A 21,361-nucleotide genomic window follows, 5' to 3' on the forward strand; every position below is an offset into this window, starting at 1 on the left:
CTACCTCTGATACTCTAGCACGCTAAAACTAGAGCACTGTAGGAAAGTAAACAGACTCCTTGATTACCTAGAATATTTAGGAGATGGGATAATCTTAGTAATTGTACCTTCTGATTCATCGATAATGAACACTGATTCATTTCTGGTTCAAAAAGTATTAGAAACTATAAATCTACTTTTGTCTGGGAAAATCCAAGTGCGGAGAACAGAAGGGAATTTGTTTTGGAGGATTCTTCCAATTATGCTTTGGGATTTGAAGATGGATAAGATGGAAGAAACTGAATGGGAATGAATGCACTGAGGTCAGGTTTTACCTTAGAAAAAGTTTTTTTTTTTTTTTAAATTAACATTAAGCATTTTCTATTAACTTGCAATTTCTTGGGATAAAGAAGTAAGCCAAGGTTCCCCAGTTAGCAGCTGTGAAATGCATCCCAGCCTTTACAGGGTTGCGGTTAGGACTTCAAAGTTATATGGTGTCATAAGCCTTCAATATTTGTTGCACTTTGCTTATCTGGCTCGACTAGAGGCTAGCTGATAGAGATCAAAGACCTTCAAAATTGTATTGTGGTAGGGATGTGACATAGTAGTCAGAAGCTGTTTGGAATTTCTATGGATTGGGCCCAAATGTTGTACTTGGAGTGAGAAGGAACACAAGTCAGCTGGTGAAGCAATGTTGGACATTCCCCTGGGTTTGACCTAGTTCAAGTTCCTAACTCCTAGTTCTATATTTGCTTTTGACAGTAGTGGCAGCACATTTGTTGTTTGATCTGGCTTGCTTTCTAGAGCTGCTGAGGTTTGGTATCTCACTCTGTTCCTCTGGTCCCATATTTGTGGACCTAGTTCCAGTTTTGGGTATAGCCACTTCCTGGCACTTGCCTGCCTGCCCGCTCCTGTCTTGGGCATGCCCAGGGGTTCTCAGGGAATGTCATGGATCAGGAGGAGACCCGTGGGGTCTGCATTTCACACATCTTGGACGCATCACTGATTTGCCCGGTAATATGATGCATCACTAATTTTACCCTGTGATATATGTGTTTGTTCACCTCTCAGGGATATCCAACAGAACTTCAACTTGTTTTTTATTAACTGAAAAGTCTGAACATTAACTTTAGTAATACACTCAGAGGTGGTTGAATGTTTATGAATTAAAACACCTACTTCAATTCTCAGGTTTTCTCTTTCAATGGAATTGTGAATTGAATTTCTCATGTCCCTAGGGGTTTGGGGTTTTTCTGGGATTTAGATCATATTGATGTTTAGATGGGTAATGTCAAACATTAACCAACTTTCTGAACATTGAAATCTACTGACTCTTATGCCTTCTATGTTAAGTTTCCAGGGATAATGGTCTTTCAAAAAGCCATGACCTCAACATACATGATAGAAAATAATCTGTGTTATTTTCAGTTTTATGTTCAATTTTTTTTTTTTTCTTGAGACAGAGTCTTGCTCTGTCGCCCAGGCTGGAGTGCAGTGGCGCGATCTTGGCTCACTGCAACCTCCACTTCTCGGGCTCAAGCGATTCTCCCACCTCAGCCTCCTGTGTAGCTGGGATTATAGGTGCCCACCATGCACCCAGCTAATTTTTGTATTTTTGGTAGGAACAGGGTTTCACCACGTTGCCCAGGCTGGTCTTAAACTCCTGTCCTCAAGTGATCCTCCTGCCTTGGCCTCCCAAAGTGCTAGGATTACAGGTGTGAGCCACTGCACCCGGCCTTATGTTCGATTTTTGTTATAAGAATCCAAACAGGCCAGGCACAGTGGCTCACGCCTGTAATCCCAGCTTTTTGGGCTGAGGCAGGTGGATCACCTGAGGTCAGGAGTATGGGACCAGCCTGTCCAACATAGTGAAAACCTGTCTCTACTAACAATACAAAAAATTAGCCGGGTGTGGTGTTGGGTACCTGTAGTCCCAGCTACTTGGGAGGTTGAGGCAGGAGAATCGCCTGAGCCTAGGAGGTGGAGGTTGCAGTGAGCCGAGATTGCACCACTGCACTCCAGCCTGAGCGACACAGTGAGACTCCATCTCAAAAAAAAAAAAGAATCCACACAGTTCGGAGATAGAGATTGTCACTAGTACATGTATGGTGTGTCCCTTTCTTTTCTTTGCAGTTACATATAGTGGACCTGTACATTAACAAATATGAGCTTATTTATAATGGGCTCATATATATAACTTTCATTTTTCTCCTGATATATTGTATCTTGTTATGTTAATGTATACAATTCTGCTTTATTCTAATATCTGTTCAGTTTTCCATCATGTGATTGTACATAATTTATTTAAATAATCTTTATTGCTGAATATTTAGGTTGCTTCCAATTCTTTGTTATTATCATTTTTATTTTATTTTATTTTTTGAGAAAGAGTCTCATTCCACTGCCTAGGCTGGAGTGCAGTTGTGCAATCACAGCTCACCTCAGCCTCGACCTCTCACCTTAGCATCCCAGGTAGCTGGGACCACAGGTGCATGCCACCATGCCTGGCTAATTTTTAAAATTTTTTGTAGAGATGGGGTTTTGCCATGTTTCCTAGGCTTGTCGCGAACTCCTGGGCTCAAGTGACCTGCCCACCTTGGCCTCCCATACTGTTGGGATTATGACTGTGAACCACTGCACTTGGCCAATTTTTTGTCATTGTGATGCTGCACTGAACATCCTTGTGTATGAATCTTTTCATGTTTGTGTAGTTATTTCTGTAGGATAAACTCCTCATCGTCAAAGACTATACATATTTAAAATTTTAATGGTATTGCTAATTTCCTCCTCAAAAGGTTATGCCAATGTGCAGTTCTGCCAGTAGAATTTGACAGTGTTTCCCTATAGTTCCTTGCCAATGTTAGAAATTTTCAACCTTTCCTAATTTGATGGATGAAAAATTATATCTTGTTTGTTTGCCTTTATTTGATTATTAATATTGATTCTCTTATTTAAAAATTGCTTATTGACCCTTTTTCTTTTTAGAGTGTTGCCTGTTTATATCTCTTACTCACTTGAGAAAATTGGTTGCTTTTTTTTTGTTTTGCTTTTTGAGATGGACTTTTGCTCTGTCACCAGGCTGGAGTGCCGTGGCGCAATTTCAGCTCACTGCAACCTCCGTCTCCCAGGTTCAAGCGATTCTCGTGCCTCAGCCTCCCAAGTAGCTGGGATTACAGGCACGTGCCACCACGCCCAGCTAATTTTTGTATCTTTCCCAGAGACGGGGTTTCACCATGTTGGCCAGGATGGTCTCGATCTCCTGACCTCGTTGATCCGCCTGCCTCGGCCTCCCAAAGTGCTGGGATTACAGGCGTGAGTCACCTCACCCGGCCAGTTGTTCATTTTTATGGGATTGATTTTTAGGACTCATTATGCACATTAATCTTTGATTAAATATTATTGCTCCTTTTTCCTCCTTGTCATGTCTTTTTACATTGTTTGAATATCTTTTTTTTTTTTTAACTTTTATTTTAAGTTCAGGGACACAAGTGCAGGTTTGTTACATAGGTAACAAACTTGTGTCATGGGGGTTTTAAGTGTATTACCCATTAGTCATTTTTTCTGATCATCTCCCTCCTTCCACTCTCCACTCTCCAAGAAGCCCCAGTGTGTGCTGCTCCCCTCTATGTGTCCATGTGTTCTCATCATTTCGCTCCCACTTGTAAATGAGAACATGTGGTGTTTGGTTTTCTGTTCTTGTGTTAGTTGGCTATTATGCTGAATTTTGTTGTTTTTAATTAAAGAAATTTAGATTTACTCTTGTAAATATAGTAGAAAGAATTCCTATGTGCTCTTCACTTGGACTCCTCAAAAGTTCTGTTCCTCTCTCTCTCCTTCTCTCTCTCTCTCTCCACACACACACACACCCACAGACACACACACACACGCTTTTTTTCTGAACCATTTGAAAGTCAAGAAGTAGGCACGATTTCCCTTTATCCACAAACATTTCAATGTGTATTTTCTAAATATAAGGATATCTTCTTATCACACAATCAATCACAATACAATGACAAATCAGGAAATAACGTCAATATAATGCTATTAGCTAATATATAGACCCTACTCAAATTTCCCCAGTTGTTGCAATAATGTCCTTTCTAGCCAAAGAAGAAAACATTTCCCATTCAGGATTCCACATGGCATTTAGCTGCCAGGTCTCCTCCGTCTGTTTTAACCTGGAATAGTTCCTCAGTCTCTCTGTATCTTTATGAATTTAGCATTTTTGAAGAGTACTGGAGAGTTATTTTGTAGGATGTGCCCTGATTTGAGTTTGCCCGTTTCCTGATGATTAGATTCAGGCCATGTGTTTTGGGAGGAACATGGCAGGAGTGATGCTGTGTTAATCTCAGTAACAGAAGGCACATGATGCTTATTTGCCCTGTTACTTGGTGGTGATAACTTTGATCCTTTGGTCAAGGTGGTTGTGTTAGCTTTCTGTTGCTGCTGTAACAAATTACCACAGACTTATGCTTAAAACAAGATAATTTATTACTTATGGTTCTGGAGGTCACGAGTCCAAAATGAGTTTCACTTGGCTAGAATTGAGTTGTCAGCAAGGCTGGCTCCTTCTGGAGGTTGTAGGGCAGAATCTCTTTACTTGACTTTTCCAGATTCTAGAGATTGCCTGTACTCACTGCCTTGTGGCCCCTTCCTCCGTCTTCAAGCCAGCTGTGTAGCATCTTCAAATCTCTTTCTCTGGCCTCCGTATTTGTCATTGACATCTCCTACCCTGACTCTATGACCCTCCTGGCTCTTTCTTAGGACCCTTGTAAATAGGTTGGATCCACTTGAATAATCCAGGGAAATTTTCCCATCCCAAGACATTAATGACATCTGCAATGTCCTTTTTGCTATGTGTGGAAGCATATTCACAGGTCCGAGGGACCAGGATGTGGACATATTTAGGGGCTCTTATTTAGCCTAGCATAGTGTTATTTTCTAGGTTTCTCAAATGCGAAATTACTGATTCTCCCTTTATAATTAATAAGTATCTTCAGGGGAAATATTTTGAAACCACATAAATATCCAGTTTCTTCTCAAATGAATACTAAATCCATTAGTCTTAACATCCATGGAAAATTCTTGCCTTAATCAATTATTGCTGACAGTTGCCAAGTGGTGATTAAAATTTTTTCCCAACTTTATTGAAGAACATTTGACATATAGTTATGTACACATGTTTTAAGTATGTAATTTGATAGGTTTTTTTTTTTTTTTTTTTGAGATGGAATTTCACTCTTGTTGCCCAGGCTGGAGCGCAATGGCGTGATCTCGGCTCACTGCAACCTCTGTTTCCCAGGTTCAAGCAATTCTCCTGCCTCAGCCTCCCGAGTAGCTGGGATTACAGGCATGTGCCACCGTGCCTGGCTAATTTTGTATTTTTAGTAGAGATGGGGTTTCTCCATGTTGGTCAGGCTGGTCTTGAACTCCTGATCTCAGGTGATCAGCCTGCCTCAGCCTCCTAAAGTGCTGGAATTACAAGTGTGAGCCACTGTGCCCTGCCAGTTCAATAGGTTTTGACATGTGAGTTACATTCATGAAACCGCCACAATGAAGATAGTGAACGTGTTCATTACCCCCCCGCCAGTTTCCTCATGGCCCTTTGACATCTCTCTCTCCGCATTATACCCTTCCCAGGCAGCCACTGATCTGCTGTCACTATAGATTTGTTGCATTTTCTAGAATTTGTCAAATTGGAACACAGTAAGTACTTTTGTTTGCTTGGCTTCTTTCTCTTATACTTATTTTGAGATTTATCCATGTTGTTGTATGTATTAATAGTTTATTCTTTTCTATTAGGGAATATTGTTCTATTTTAGGGACATACCATTGTTTATCCATAGACTTGTTGTTTTGTTTTGTTTTGTTTTGAGACAGGGTATCACTCTGTCACCTAGGCTGGAGTGCAGTGGCGCAATCATGGCGCAACCTCCACCTCCTGGCTCAAGCCGTCCTCCTATCTCAGCCTCCTGAGTAGCTGGGACTATAAGCCTGTGCCATCATGCCTGGCTAATTTTTATATTTTTTGTAGAGACGGTTTTAGCCGCATTGCCCAGGCTGGTCTTGAACTCCTGGACTCAAGAGATCTACCTGCGCCGGCCTCCCAAAGTGCTGGGATTACAGCCATGAGCCACTGCACTCAGCCTGGACTTATTAATGAACATTTGGGTTGTTTCAAGTATTTGGCTATTACAAATCAAGCTGCTGTGAACATTCATGTATAAATCTTTGTATGGTGGTTTTCTAATTCTATCTACATAATAGAACTGGCATTCTATTGTAAGGAAATCTCCCCTCTCCACGATGTTATTGTGGATTCGTGGAGTCTTATTTTATTTAATGCATTATAATATGTTACCATCTTTTTTTTTTTTTTGAGATGTAGTCTCACTCTGTCACCCAGGCTGGAGTGCAATGGCATGTCTTGGCTCACTGCAACCTCTGCCTCCCAAGTTCAAGCGATTCTCCTGCCTCAGCCTCCCTAGTAGCTGGGATTACAGGCATAATGCCCAGCTAACTTTTGTATTTTTAGTGGAGAAGAGGTTTTGCAATGTTGGCCAGGCTGGTCTCAAACTCCTGAACTCAAGTGATCTGCCCGCCTCAGCCTCTCAAAGTGCTGGGATTACAGGCATGAGCCACCATGCCCGACCATTACCATCACTATTAATCTCGATGTCCAAGTTGTCCTAGATTTGGACAGTGGGAAGCTCCTTTAAACTGGATCCCATTTCCCTTTGATATATCCTCATCATTCTTTGAGCACTTCCTTGCTAACTGGCACGAAATGTTACAGGCTTAATAGGTAATTTCCCTGCCCCAGTTCTGGAATCTGCTGTTTCTCCAAAGAGTCCTGGTTCCATTAAGCAGAGAATAATATTTAGAAACTAAGATTTGTGCTCTAGGTAAGCTCATTGCAATTTGTATGTTTCCAGGATTTCCCAACAGACAGAGCTAGGAAATACATTTATGCATGATGATAGCTCCAATTCCATTTCAACATCACAGGGTTTATTCTAGCTTTCCTTCACTTGTAGTTTTCATTCCCTTCTAGTAGTGTGCTGGCAGATGTTTAACAACTGGCTCTCCAGTGGATAAAAAGCCTGATAGGCAACGTTTGCCAGCATTCATGGTATAAAGGCTCCCTTCCATGGCCAGTTTCAAGCTAGCAACATGATATTACTGAATGAAGAATTAGAAAGAGATGTGTATAATTGGTTCTCACTAAGTAAGCCAGCTCTTGCATGCCTCTGTTCCTTTTTCTATGAGAAACCTGGCTCCCATTAGCCACAATAAGTAGTTTCAGAATTGCTAACCATACCATTGTGAAAAACAAGCTAGAATTTCATATCTGTACTTTTTTTTAATCTTTGACTAGGAGTACATAGTCAAAATATTGTGTTCAAAATCACTTAGGTTGGCTGGGCACGGTGGCAGATCATTTACCTTTAAAAAGAAATCCCAGAATTTTGATTTTAACTGGAATTGTTTTAACTTTCTAGATTTATTTGGGTAGAATTGACTCTTTCCATCTTTATCTAGGACTTAATTCTAGGCTGTATGGAGGTCTTCCTCTGTGTTCTTTGGCAATGTTTGGCAGTATTGCTTCAAAAAGACTTATTTCTAGGCTGCTCTGCCTATGGAGTAGCCATTCTTTTATTCCTTTACTTTCCTAATAAAATTGTTTTCACTTAAAAAAAAGACTTATTTCTAGGCATTTTAAAGATTTTGTTGGCATTTTGAACAGGATCTTTGTATTTTAAATTACATTTTAAAAGATTACTGTTAACATACAAGAAGGCTGTTGCTTTTTTGTATATTTATATTTTGTTCCCAGTTTTTCACTTTAATCTCTGGTTTTCTAAGTAGATACTTGTATTAACAATTTCTGATATTTTTGTCTCTGTCTGTAGTGAGAAGTTGGGAAAGGCATTGCCCAGGAAGTGGGGGGCATTTAGAGGGCCTCAGAGCTGTGCTTACCCTTTGTTTGTCTAACTTTTTATTGTGGAAGATTTGAAGACTGCTGGGGACAGTACCCTTTGCTGTTCTGGTTTTCATGCCCATGTTAGGCGCCTGTTGTGGGGTGGAGTCCTTGGACTAACTGCAACCTTGGCACAAATGTCACAACCAGCTGCTCTGCTTCCTCCTGGAGTGGGGCAGGCCACTGGCTGGGTTTCCAGTGACCTCCAAACACCCTACCGACTTTTCCGAGGCAGCTCTAGTTTCAGCCTCTGCTGATGGAGAGCTTGGGGGCTTAAGTTCTAGGATTGTGTTGGAAAAGTTTGCGTATTTTCTTCTCTGTCTTGTCTGGGTTGGAACACTGTCTTCTGACCTCTGTCTATCTAGTCCCATCTGCTTTTTCTATTGCAGAAATTCTTACAAATCTCCAGTTCCTCATTGGGCCCCTCCGTGTTTTCTGTTGTTGCTGTGGATCATGTGTTATTTCAGTGTGGCTTGGGAACAGATGTGCGATAAACAAAAAAGTTCCATTTACCATTAAGGGATGGAGGTAGGGAGAAAGACTTCAGATTATAAACACAGTATAAGTATATTGTAGAAAGTTTAGGAAATGTAGAAAAGTGCTAAGAAGAAAAATTGCTTTCAGTGTTTGGTACATATTCTTCTAGTTTTTTTTTTTTCTAATGTGTTCTTGGGTTGCACATTTTCTCAGGTTCTACTTTCACTTAACTTATTTTGAATCGAGTGAAGTTGCCTTTTTAAATGACCTGCTGACTTGAGAGTAGGGACATTTAGACATGTGAAAATGTCAAGTGTGGATCTAGCCTAGATGACGCCGAGGATTTTTGAGGGTTGTAGGAGGCAAGGTGGGCAGATTGTGGGTTTGTGGAATAACACTGATGCAGGAACTGGGGTGGAATTTCATGCTTGTCTGCACTGTCCACTACTATTATTTAAGAAGGTTGAGGGACACAACCATTATAGTGACTTTGACCTTAGGCTTGGGAGAACATGGCTGAACATACTGACATGCTAACAGTCGTTTTCATATCCTTTGCTAAGGTATATCTGACACGTCTCCAACTCCTTCCCAGATGACAACACACACGTGTTTGAATAGCCAACAGGCTATGTTTATTTCACCATTGTTTGCTTTCAATGAAGAAATTCACATGGCCTTCCGACCTCTGTCTATCTAGTCCCATCTGCTTTTTCTATTGCAGAAATTCTTACAAATCTCCAGTTTCCTCATTGGGCCCCTCCCTGTTTTCTGTTGTTGCTGTGGATCATGTGTTATTTCAGTGTGGCTTGGGAACAGATGTGCGATAAACAAAAAAGTTCGATTTGCCATTAAGGGATGGAGGTAGGGAGAAAGACTTCAGATTATAAACACATCCGTTTTTGCTAATGTGCCTGGTTTCGAAAAATCCAAATGTGTCGTCCTTCATTTTTTTAATTCTTGAAGCAGTTGACAGACTTAAAGCATGTGATCTCCTTTAATCCTTCCAATAATCCCCATTTTATAGTCTAGTAAATTAACAGTAAGAGAGATTGAGTCTTTAGCTCAAAGTCACATAGTATGTGAATGGTAGAATTGCCACTCAAACCGAAGTGTAGCATGAAAGCCTGGGTGTGTTCCATCTAGAATTGCAAGGAAATGGACTAATGGACAAAGAGTTAGATATGGTCCTTGTCCTCAAATAAGGGAAGCTATGTAGTTGAGTGGTTTAAAAATTCAGACTATAGTCTGTTTCAAATACAGATTTTGAGCCTCAATGGCCTGTCCTTTATAGGAAGATAATAATGACACCTATGTCATAGGATTGTGGTAAGGATTCAACAAGATATTCCATGCAAAATACTTGATACGCTATTTGGCACATAGCAAGTACTCAGTGTATATTAGACATATTTTTGTTTTTGTTTTTGAGGCGCAGTCTCGCTCTGTTGTCCAGGCTGGAATGCAGTGGTGTGATCTTGGCTCACCACAACCTCTGCCTCCCGAGTTTAAGCGATTCTCCTGCCTCAGCCTCCTGAGTAGCTACGGGCTACAGTACTCTTGAGTACTACAGGCGCGCGCCACCATGCCTCGCTAATTTTTGTATTTGTAGTAGAGACGAGGTTTCACTGTGTTGGCCAGGCTAGTCTCGAATTCCTGACCTCATGATCTGCTGGCCTTGGCCTCCCAAAGTGCTGAGATTACAGGCGTGAGCCACCGTGCCTAGCCCTAGACATAATTATTCATATTAATTAAAAATAATCCATATATGCAGAATTTGATTCATTTGGTTTTACCTCATAGAGTGGTAAGTAAACAGGAAAGAAAGATCAAGGTTGACAGCATAGGGAGGTAACATGAACTTCGTAGTCTTTGTCCCAAGTCTGCTGTTTTATAGCTGTTAATAAATAACTGAGAGCTTTGGATAATATTGTTAGTTGAGAATTAAAATTTTTCATAGTGGTTGGAAGCAGTGACAAGGAAAGTGAATAAGGAAAGCTTCCTAGTGCCTTGTTTCCTCCACCTGTAAAACATAGAGCTCCTGGCTCACTGTGTTTGTGGAACATGTTGTGATTCTTTAATGCAAAGTGCAGCACACTTATGCACCCTATGCCCAGGCACCAAACAAACTGCAGCCTTTGTATGAGATGCAAAGTAACTGTCCTTCTCCCTGTTCTAGTGGGGCTCCCTGGGCTTCCAAAAGCCATCATTGCCAACTTGCATGTTTTACTCAAGATTGGAGGTTTTTTATACAATGAAATGCAAACCATGGAGGGTCTTCTCTGGCTTCTGCTTTGCACTTCTGACAGTCATTCTCTCACCTCCTCATTCTGTAGTGTTCTTTATTTTCACAGGCCTGCATCCTGCTTTCTTCTGCTTATAAGCTCTTCTAGGCAGGAACCATGATGGTTCTTTTAGCCTTTTATATTTTGTATGGCCACAATTGTCAAACTGCATTCCAAGTCACTTGGAAGGTGTATAGAAGGGTAGAGACTGCCATGCCCCGCCCCAGGTTCAGAATTAGCAGGGCTGGGGTGGGACTGAGGGGTCTGCATGTTTAACAAGCTGCCTGAGTGATTCCAGCCTGCTGATCCCTGGAGTCCATGTCTATAGAGGCTGTATAGCAGATATTATGAGAGGAGCGGGCTGGAGATGCAGCATAGAACTAGATGCGCGGATGCTCAGCAGCGGGACCTGTAACCCTGATGGTGGCTTTGGAGACTGCGGGTGCTGTTTGCTTCCCCTCTACTCCTTACACTTCTGCCCAGAGGCCATAGGAGGATAGAAGAGGTGAAAAGGAGCATAGAAATAAGTTCTCAGAGGCCCTGCAGCATGGAATGAATAGAGGCTTTTCCCCCCAGCAAGTTTATGCAGTCATTCCAGAGCCATTTGTTGGAAAGACTACCATTTTCCCACTGAATAGCTTTGGCAACTTTGTTGAAAGTCAGTTGACCATGTATAAGTGAGTCTATTTCTGCATTCTATTCTGTTCTGTTGGTCTGTTTGTCTATCCTCTGAAAGGTACATACTGTTTCAACTACCGTAGCTTCAAAAAAAGTTGTTTTTTTGTTGTTGTTGAGGCAGGCTCTTGCTCTGTCGTCCAGGTTGGAGTGCAGTGGTGCAAAGCTCACTACAGCCTCAACCTCCTGGGCTCAAGCGAGTCTCCTCCTTCAGCCTCCTGAGGAGCTGGGACTACAGGTATGGGTGTGCATCACCACACCCGGGTCAAAAAAAGTTTCAAAGTCAGGTGGTATGAGTCCTCCAACTTTGTTTTTCTTTAAAAAAAGTTTTTTTTTTTTTTTTTTTTTTTGCCTATTCTAGGTCCTTGGTAATTCTTTATAAATTTTAGGCTTGACTTGCAAATTTCTGCAGAAAAGACTTTCGGGATTTTGATGGGATTGTGTTAGATCTATAGATCAATTTGGGGAAATTGATATTTTAACACTATTCACTCCCTCAATCCACAAACATGGTATATATCTACCTTTATTTAGGTCTTCTTCCATTTCTTTTAGCTGTACCTTTTGTAATTTTCAGTGAAGAAATCTTGCAAAACTTCTTGTGTTATCCCTGTATAGTTTATCTTTTTAATGCTAATATAAATAAATGTTTACATTTTTTTCTTTCCTTTTTTTTCCCACTGGTATATAGAAATACAATAGATTTTTGTATATCAACCTTGTGTACTGCAACTTTGTTAAACTGACTAGTTTTAGTAACTTTTTTGTAAACTTCTTAGAGTTTTCTATGTCCATAATCATGTTGTCTACAAATAAGGCAGTTTTACTTTTTCCTTTCCAATATGTATGCTCTTTATTTCTTTTTCTTGCCTAGCACTGGCTAGGACATACAGTGTGTTGAATAGAAGTAGTGAGAATAGACATCCTTGCCTTGTTCCTGATCTTAGGAAGGAAGTATTCTGTGTTTCACCTTAAACAGGCTGTTAGCTGAGGCTTTTTGTAGATACTATTTGTCAGATTGAGGACATTCCATTCTCTTAATGATTTGTTGATTTTCTATTGTGAGGTGGTATTGAAGTCTTTCAAATCCTTTTTCTGCATTATATGACTTTTCTTATATTTTTATGTTAATATGGTGAGTTATATTAATTGACTTTCAAAAGTTAAACTAGGCCAGGCGTGGTGGCTCATGCCTGTAATCCCAGCACTTTGGGAGGCCAAGGTAGGCGGAATACAAAAACTAGCTGGGCATGGTGGCACATGTCAAGTGATGGTGGATCACTTGAGGTCAGGAGTTCGAGACCAGCCTGGCCAAGATGGTGAAACCCTGTTTCTACTAAAAAAATACAAAAATTAGCTGGGTGTGGTGGTGTACACCTGTAATCCCAGCTACTTGGGAGGCTGAGGATGGAGAATCGCTTGAATCCAGGAGGGGGAAGTTGCGGTGAGCGAGATCGCACCACTGTACTCCAGCCTGGGCGACAGATGGAGACTCTGTCTCAAAAAAAAAAAAAAAAAAGTTTAACTTGGTTAACTTGATCATAATGTGTTATACCTTTTGGCAAAGGTTTTTACAACTCTGTTTATAAGAGGTATTTTTCTGTAATATTCTTTTTTTTTTTTTAAATAATGCCCTTATCTCTTTTTTGGTAACAGGGTTATGCTAGTCTCATAAAACAAGTTGAGAAGTATTTTTCTATTTTCTGAAAGAGTTTGAATGCAATTAGTGTTACTTTTTTCCTTAAATGTTTGTTAGAATTCAACAGTGAATTCATCTGGGTCTAATGTTTTCTTTGTGGGAAAGTGTTAAATTATGTATTCAATTTCCTTAAACATATAGGGCTATTCAGATATCTGTTTCCTTCCTTCCTTCCTTCCTTCCTTCCTTCCTTCCTTCCTTCTTTCTTTCTTTTCTTTTTTTTTTTTTTTTGATGGAGTCTCTCTGTCACCCAGGCTGGAGTGCCGTGGCATGATCTCGGCTCACTGTAACCTCCGCCTCCTGGGTTCAAGAAATTTTCCTGCCTCAGCCTCCCGAGTAGCTGGGACTACAGGCACGTGCCACCACGCCTAGCTGATTTTTTGTATTTTTAGTAGAGACAGGGTTTCACCATATTGGTCAGGCTGGTCTTGAACTCCCGACCTCAGGTGATCCACCCGCCTTGGCCTCCCAAAGTGCTGGGATTACAGGCATGAGCCACTGCGCTGGGCCGTTTTATTTTTTTGAAACAGAGTCTCACTCTGCCGCCCAGGCTGGAGTGCAGTGGCACGATATCAGCTCACTGAAACCTCTGCCTCCTGGGCTCAAGTGATTCTCTGGCCTCAGCCTACCAAGTAGCTGGGACTACAGACGTGTGCCACCATGCCCAGCTAGTTTTTGTATTTTAGCAGAGACAGGGTTTCACCATGTTGACCAGGCTGGTCTTGAATTCCTGGTCTCAAGTGATCTGCCTGCCTTGGCCTCCTAAAGTACTGGGATTACAGGCATGAGCCACTGTGCCTGGCCAGTGCCAGCCATTTTAAAAGACTCAATTTAAATTTTATTTATTCTCTTCTCTGATGACCCTAGCCTGTACCCTCTTGTCTACTGCATTCATTACATATTTTCTCTGTATAGTCTTATATACTAGCCTCTAATTTTCCTTGTGCACACATGTTTATTTTATGTACATGACTTGTACTAACTCTCTAAATGAATGGTAGGAACTGATTGCAGGAACTCTATCTTATGCTGGCTTTGTAAACTTTTTAGCACTTTGTATTAGTTGATATGTAATTATCAGACATTTTTCAAACAGTATTAATATGGAAACTACTGCGGATGATAGTTTGGGCATAACCTAGATGTCCTTTAAGGAGTTAAATGATTTTTTAAAAAGATGTTAACTCATGATACCAAATAGTATATGCTAGAGGATGTTTTGGTGCATTGTGCAGCCCTTTTTCTTGGTCCTCCTCTTCTTACTTTTGTCAGTCAACTTACCACCCATGTTCTCTGAGTAACATAGGCAGGAGTTCCCAGACAGTCCTCCACCACTTTAACTTGGCCTTCAGTACTCTTTGTTTTCTCCTGGGGATTTCCTTTCTTGGTTGCCTCTGTAGTCCAGCCACTCCTCTGAAGCAGCAATTCTGGGTTTTTTAAAGGCTGGCAGCTGGGAGGTCTGTGGTTTTGGTTTGTGTTTCCAGGAAACTCTGGCCTAGTTCCACCCGTGCAGTCCCACTCAAAGAGTTTCCTCATCCTTAATTAAGAAAAAGGGGCCAGGTGTGGTGGCTCATGCCTGTAATCCCAGCACTTTGGGAGGCTGAGGTAGGAGGATCGCTTGAGCTCAGAAGTTCAAGACCAGCCTGGGCAACATAGCGAAACCTCACCTCTCCTTAAAAAAAAAAAAAAAAAAAAAAAAAGTTAGCCAAGTGTGGTGGTGTGCCTGTAGTCCCAGCTACTTGGGAGGCTGAGGTGGGAGAATTGCTTGAGCCTGGGAGATCGAGGGTGCAGTGAGCCATGTTCATGCCAGTGCACTCCAGCGTGGGTGACAGAGTGAGCCCCTGTCTCAAAATGAAAAAGAAAAAAGAAAAGAAAAGAGGAATCTCAATGTCTTTCTCTGGGAAGGGCAAAGACTCCTTTCTACAAACCAGTTTTGACACTGACCATTTGGTACCCATTCATTCATCACTCAGGAATCTGTTTTCATTGTTCTCTTCTAATGCATCTGGCAGTAAGCACAATAGGCCTTTTCATTCTTGAGAATTTTACTGTAGGCCTTTGATGTGAATAATAAGATTTTTTGGGAGGGGATGCAGGGGTAGTTCAAAACTTGAAAGAAGCTGCAAACACTTGCAGTAGAGTTGGGACAGAAAGGTATTCACAGGCATGGTAGCAAACAACAAATTCAGATGCTGGGGACTCTGAGAACCTAGAGAAGGGAGCACTGGGGCTACTCAGAGAAGACTTTGGGAAAACCTGGGAATTGAGGGGCTAGATCTGGATTCAGGAGAGGATAATGTTGGCATCGTCTTAGAGCTGCTGCTGAGTGCTGCATTTCAGGGGCAGTTAGATGCCTTCCTGGCAAAGACAGAGGGGTATGTATGGAGAAGGCCAGTGGACAAATGAGGCTTTGGTGGAAGCTGTTTTTTTTGGGCTTTCTAAGGTCTAAATTTGTGCTCAAACAACAGTCACAAAGCATAGAATTAAACATTTCTAACTTAGATTCATAACCTGTAAAAGTTTTGATGATTTTATAGGTCCATTTGAAAAATGCAAGGCGAAATGGCTCGTTAGGGTGCCAAGTTGAAATCAGCCCCAGGCCTGGGTCCTGCTGGGTCTTTCTGGGACTGCTGTCTGCTCCACTAGGCCATCATAAGTGGCAGCAAATGGAAGAGAGAAATTCTGCTTCTCCAGTGTCCAGGGCTGGGTAGAGAGGTATCTTTAGAAACCCCTTATCCCATACAGAGCCACACTTCCTTCCACAAACTGGGGCTGGGAAGGGTTGGTCTGCCTCGGCTGGGTTGGGGTGGATGAGTTCAAAATTCCCCAGGGCACATCCAGAGGCCAGCTAACCAACCTCTTAGGACTATAGTCTGAATCAGACAACCCCTTGTATGCATTTGGGGGTAGAAACCAGGGAACCAGCCTCCTTAGGGGACACTTTGGAGTGTTATTTAGTGTACCGATTTGTTGGTTTGGGGACTTGTTGGCTTGATTTTTAAAATGTACTGCATCTGAGGCTACTGTTTTGGGGGACTTAGCCTGGTCCCTCCAACCTTGGAGAGCACAGTAGAATAAAATGTAAATAAACTGCTAATGAAAAAATTTGGCCAGGCATAGTCGCTCACGCCCAGCACTTTGGGAGGCCAAGGCGGGCAGATTGCTTGAGGTCAGGAGTTCATGATCAGACTGGGCAACATGGCAAGACCCTTGCCTTTACTAAAAATACAAAAAATAGCTGGGTATGGTGGCACATCCCTATAGTCCCAGCTACTCAGGAGGCTGAGGCAGGAGGATCACTTGAGCCCAGGAGGTGGGGGTTGCAATGAGCCAAGATCGTGCCACTGCACTCCAGCCTGGGCGACAGAGTGACACCCTGTATCAAAAAAAAAAAAAAAAAATATATATATATATATATATATATATATATGTTCCTTCTCCCCTAATTGGGGCCAATGACCACGGAGAGCATGCTTCATGCTTCCCAGTGGACAGACAGCCCCATTCTCCCACTCCTGAGTCCTGGTTCCTGGCTCCTGGCTCAGAGCTGCTTGTCTTTTGAAGAGATACCCTTGACCCTCAGTAACGCTAACTGGTGGTAGGAAGAACTATCAGGGTCAAGTTCAGTGGCAAGTTTAAGGACAGAGTAAAAATTGAATAGCACCAGTTTACATGGTCCTGTAGTATGAGTCAGTTTCCATCCAGCAGTATGAGGAAGCACATGACGGAAGGCTGGAGTGGGCGCCCAGCTCCTTCTCCCTCTCCTGGCCTGACTTTGGGCTTCAGTAGAGGATCCGTAGAGGGACCTCAGCCTAGCCAGCTCCCTCATCCATGTGCCTGTGATTCATCTGTCACTTCCTGTTTTGTGGCCCTTCAGTCTCATCAATTAAAAAACTCTTTCACACTACATGTGTTCTTACTTCTTCCATTGTTCTTCTTGGCTACCTGTGTCTTGGAGGTAAAGTGTTACCGAACTGAACTTGGGTCTGCTCACTGGGCACAGCAAAGCCCAACACTGACACAAAGGTTTGCAGTTACAGAAAGAAAGGCATTTATTGCAGGGCACCAAGCAAGGAAAAGGGGCATGATGGCTTACAAGCAAGGGTTTTTAAAGGCAGGAATGAGGGGGTTTCCAAAGTGAGTTAGGGGCTGAGGAATTTGTGGAACTTCCTTATCCGTTTTCTGGTTCCAGTCTGTCGAAGGTCAACATGACTGTGATCAGCATTTGTCATCAGGTGAGAGTCCTGGTTTCTGAAAAACAACTCAAGGATGTATGTAAATATGTTATCTTTGTTTCCATAGGGAACCAAATACCTTGTGACCCTGACTTACTTGGGTGGCTTGGTTGGTGGATTATTCATTCACTTCCTTAATTTCTGGTTGCAGGGCTAGCTAGATACCTGGAATTTTCCTTGAAGGAACTGAAACATATTCCTTCATCTCCAGGGTGAGGGTGGAGAAGCCTGACAGGCTCCTAAGGGGGTCCCTGCACCATCTCAAAGTGAGTCAGCAACGTTCCATGGCCAGCTTCCCACCTCTTTTGTCCCATCTTCTCTCCGGCCTCGGGGCTGCCTTCTGTTCCTGGTCTGATGCCATATTGTCTTTCCCCCAGAGTGCAGACATCCTCAGCACCATCGGCTATGACAGCATTATCCAACATCTGAACAATGGTCGCAAGAACTGCAAAGAGTTTGAAGAGTTTCTAAAAGAAAGGTACGATGCTCTGTCCTCTCTGAAGAGGGTGGGCCAAGATGTCTCCACACAGACAAGGAACAATTTCCTATTTTTCATTTGCGTTTAATGGTTCTGAAGACCCTCTGCTCTAGGTTATGGAATGATACCCGAGAAGTACATGATACTTCTGTCCTAAAGTTCTTAGAAACAAGTTTGACACATAAGATTTATGATGAAACTGCGAACGAATTATAGTAAGAAAAGAAATATACTTAGTACTGTGGTACAAATAACACTGAAAGACCCCAGGATGTAGCTTTTAGACTGCCGAGGAAGAGACTGCTGAGGATTGGCAAAGAAGGAAAGGAGAGGAAAGGAAAAAGGAAGGAGAGAGGGAGGGAGGGAAAGAAAGAAGGAAATAAAATAGAGGACGGGGTGGCTTCATGGAGGAGTAGGTCCTTGTGGTGGCCCTCAGAGGGTGAGGTGGATTTGACAGGTGAAGAAGTACCTGGATATCTGGGAGAACAGCAAGCTTGAGGTGGGAATCAGATGGCCCACGTGGTTAGAGGGAGGCAGAGTGCAGCTCAGAGACTAGGAGGATGAGGAGCTATGGGAAAGCTGTGAAGCCGATCATGACGCTCCTGGGGGTGGCAGGGCATGGCAGTCCATGGGGAACTGGCATGGTTTAGAGGATTTTCTTTTCTTCTTTTTAAAAATGGATAAGATTTTTTTTTTAAAAAAGCTTAGTTCTGTGGAAACTTATTCATCTAGAATATTCCATTTTACAGAGGTTCTGGATGAAAGAATATGTTAAGAGGATTTGGGGCCAAAGATCAGGATCCTTGCCAAGATTCAAATTAATGAACAGGTTCTATTTGTAAGGCAGTAAGGGAAAGGCCCAGAACCCAGAGATACAGACATCAAAGCATTTTCGGTCAACTCTCTCACTTTCTACTCAAGAGAAAATTAGGTAACGATCAAACTTACTCACACTGGTTGCCCAGCCCTTGGGTGGTGAGGCCTGTCTCCTTGAGCCATCCCAAAGGTCTGGAGGACCTGGAGGCCTGAGGAGGGGTGAACCGAGAGAGGCTCGGCTACTGTCAGCCCCGTGGAGCTGGCCGCTGCTCCTCCCCCTTTAAGAGAGCAGCTCCCTTCTTTTCTACCCAAGATGGTTGACAGTGTTGACATCCAGTTAAAAAGTGTGCCTTTCTTTTTACAAACACCGGCAGTGGACTTCCTCCTTCCTTCAACTGTGCTAGGACAAAGAGTTTCATGAACATGAAGGATCTAGAGATTGCAGAAGACTCTGCTTTTTTTCTGTTCCTCCCCTAGTTATGGCTTCTATAAATTTCCTCCTGGGAATGAAATGGCCTTGGAATACATCTGCAGAGGAAGGAAGTGTCTGTCGGCTCAGGACCCCAGGCACTGACTGCCTGGGGGACCATCCAAGGGTCCCCTGATACAGTGGGGTTTGTCTAAATCAGTGGCTTCCATACGTTTTTGAATGTGACCCTCAAAAAAAATATTTTACACAGCCACCCAGTACACACATACATAAACAAAACAATGAAATAGGACTACCCTGTTAATTTATCCAATTGTATTTAATTTAAAAATGCCAGTCTTCCAGCTATTCAGGAGGCTGAGGTTGGGGGATCACTTAGCCCAGGATTTAAAGGTTGCTGTGAGCTATGATTGCACCACTGCACTCTAGCCTGGGTGACAGAGTGAGATCCTGTCTTTCAAAAAAAAAAAAAATTGCTGGTCATAATCCACTGAATTGATTTATGGCTCACAAATGGGTCATGACCCACAGTTGAAAAACGCTAGTCCAGATAGGATCCCAAAGCTAAGATCTCACTTTTAAAATCGATTCACAAAAATACATAAGAGTAGGAAATAAATGGAGAATAAAAATTATTGATTATTTATATTGTGTTTCTAGTATATGTTCTCTTTTCTCCCATGGGTTTTATAGCAAAAAGAAGTCAGTCTTGTGTTTTCCAATTTTGGGGAAGAATCTGCAGGCATTAGATCAGAGTGTCAGATAGGCATGCCCTGAGCGTGGAGATGCAGCCCCTGAACGTGTGGCCTGCTTGGCTTTGGGCCTCTGTTCCTGGTGGCACGCTTCCAGGAAGGAAGCTGCTGTCATTGAGCCTGTGTATTTGTTCCTCCACTGTGTCCTGTTCAAGGGTAATTCATGTGCAGAAGGACAGTCCAGGCGTGGGTGTCCAGCTTTCCTCTTGTTCGGGTGGGTGCAGGATGCTTGTGGGAACTGGGACTCAGTTGGCTGCGTTTGTGCCATAATCTAATCTGACTGAAACATCCTCCTTGAGTCTTAAACATTATTTGACTGAGCTGTCATAAATTACATGTAGAGGCCGGGTGTGGTGGCTCACACCTGTAATCCCAGCACTTTGGGAGGCCAAGGCAGGCGGATCACCTGAGGTCGAGAGTTCGAGACCAGCCTGACCAACATGGAGAAACCCCATGTCTACTAAAAAAGACAAAATTAGCTGAGCGTGGTGGTGCATGCCTGTAATCCCAGCTACTCGGGAGGCTGAGGCAGGAGAATTACTTGAACCCGGGAGGCAGAGGTTGCAGTGAGCTGAGATCTCACCATTGCACTCCAGCCTGGGCAACAAGAGTGAAACTCCATCTCAAAACAAAAACAAAAAACAAACAAAAATTACATGTAGAACCTTGGGATATTTGTGGTTCTTAGAGACAAGAGGCAAACACACACAAATACAGGGGCAAAGATGACAGACTGTTATATGTAATAATTATTTTTGAACAACCACCTCTTGTCCAATGTCATACATTATTTATTGTTTTGAGTTCATCAAGTTTAATACACATACATTTATAACACTTTTACATGGTACATGGCTAAACATGCCCTATATCTAATGGGGTACTTTTAAGACTTTCCAGAAGTGTCAGAGTCCTACCATGGGCCTCTTGAATTTCTGGCAGTTTAACCTGCCCAGAAAATGGCAAGGGAAAGGGGGAGATACTATACATCCTGGTGAGCTCCCCAGCCCTGCTCTTCCCTGGCTGGAACCCAGCACTGCACCCCTCCATGCCACATTTTACCTCCATTACGGAAACTAGGAAATATCCTTTTTCTTGGTTGTACCCAGATGGATTGCAGTAAATTCATCTGCACTCATGTGGGGTTGCACAGAACGATCACCCCAGTGCAAGGAGCCGCTGCATGTGCTGCTCTGGAAGGGCAGGGAGGCTACATTTCTTGCCACCCATAGGGCAGATTCTTGCATCCAGGGTAGACATAGAAAAATAAGGTTAATTCAGAGGGTAGCTAGAGGTGATTAAATGAGATTATATAATAGCTGCTGTTTATTGAAGGCTTGCTAGATACATAGGGCAGATTCCAAGGCCTAACTTTCCTAGGTTTGAAACCATATTACCACTTATTAGCTGTCTGACCTTAGGCAAATGCCATAATCTCTCTGAACCTCAGTTTCTTCAATTGTAACATAAGGATGAGAACAGTTATCATACAGGGTTATTGTAACAGCGAATTGTTACAATAATAATAATTGTTAACAATTAATTGTTACAATA

At 42.4% G+C, this 21,361-nt stretch overlaps 1 protein-coding gene across 2 annotated transcripts in view; it reads left to right on the forward strand.

Annotated features, from left to right (window-relative positions):
• Positions 1-21,361, forward strand: part of PSTPIP2 (proline-serine-threonine phosphatase interacting protein 2) — a 93,569-nt gene that overhangs the window by 19,421 nt on the left and 52,787 nt on the right. For both annotated transcript variants that reach the window (XM_055233489.2, XM_063645210.1), the window contains exon 2: positions 17,709-17,809. In XM_055233489.2, coding sequence (XP_055089464.2) covers positions 17,709-17,809 — 101 coding nt within the window. The remainder of the gene's footprint in view (positions 1-17,708; positions 17,810-21,361) is intronic.

This window comes from Symphalangus syndactylus, chromosome 1 (genome assembly GCF_028878055.3).
Source record: "Symphalangus syndactylus isolate Jambi chromosome 1, NHGRI_mSymSyn1-v2.1_pri, whole genome shotgun sequence".
In the NCBI taxonomy this organism is placed as follows: domain Eukaryota; kingdom Metazoa; phylum Chordata; class Mammalia; order Primates; family Hylobatidae; genus Symphalangus; species Symphalangus syndactylus.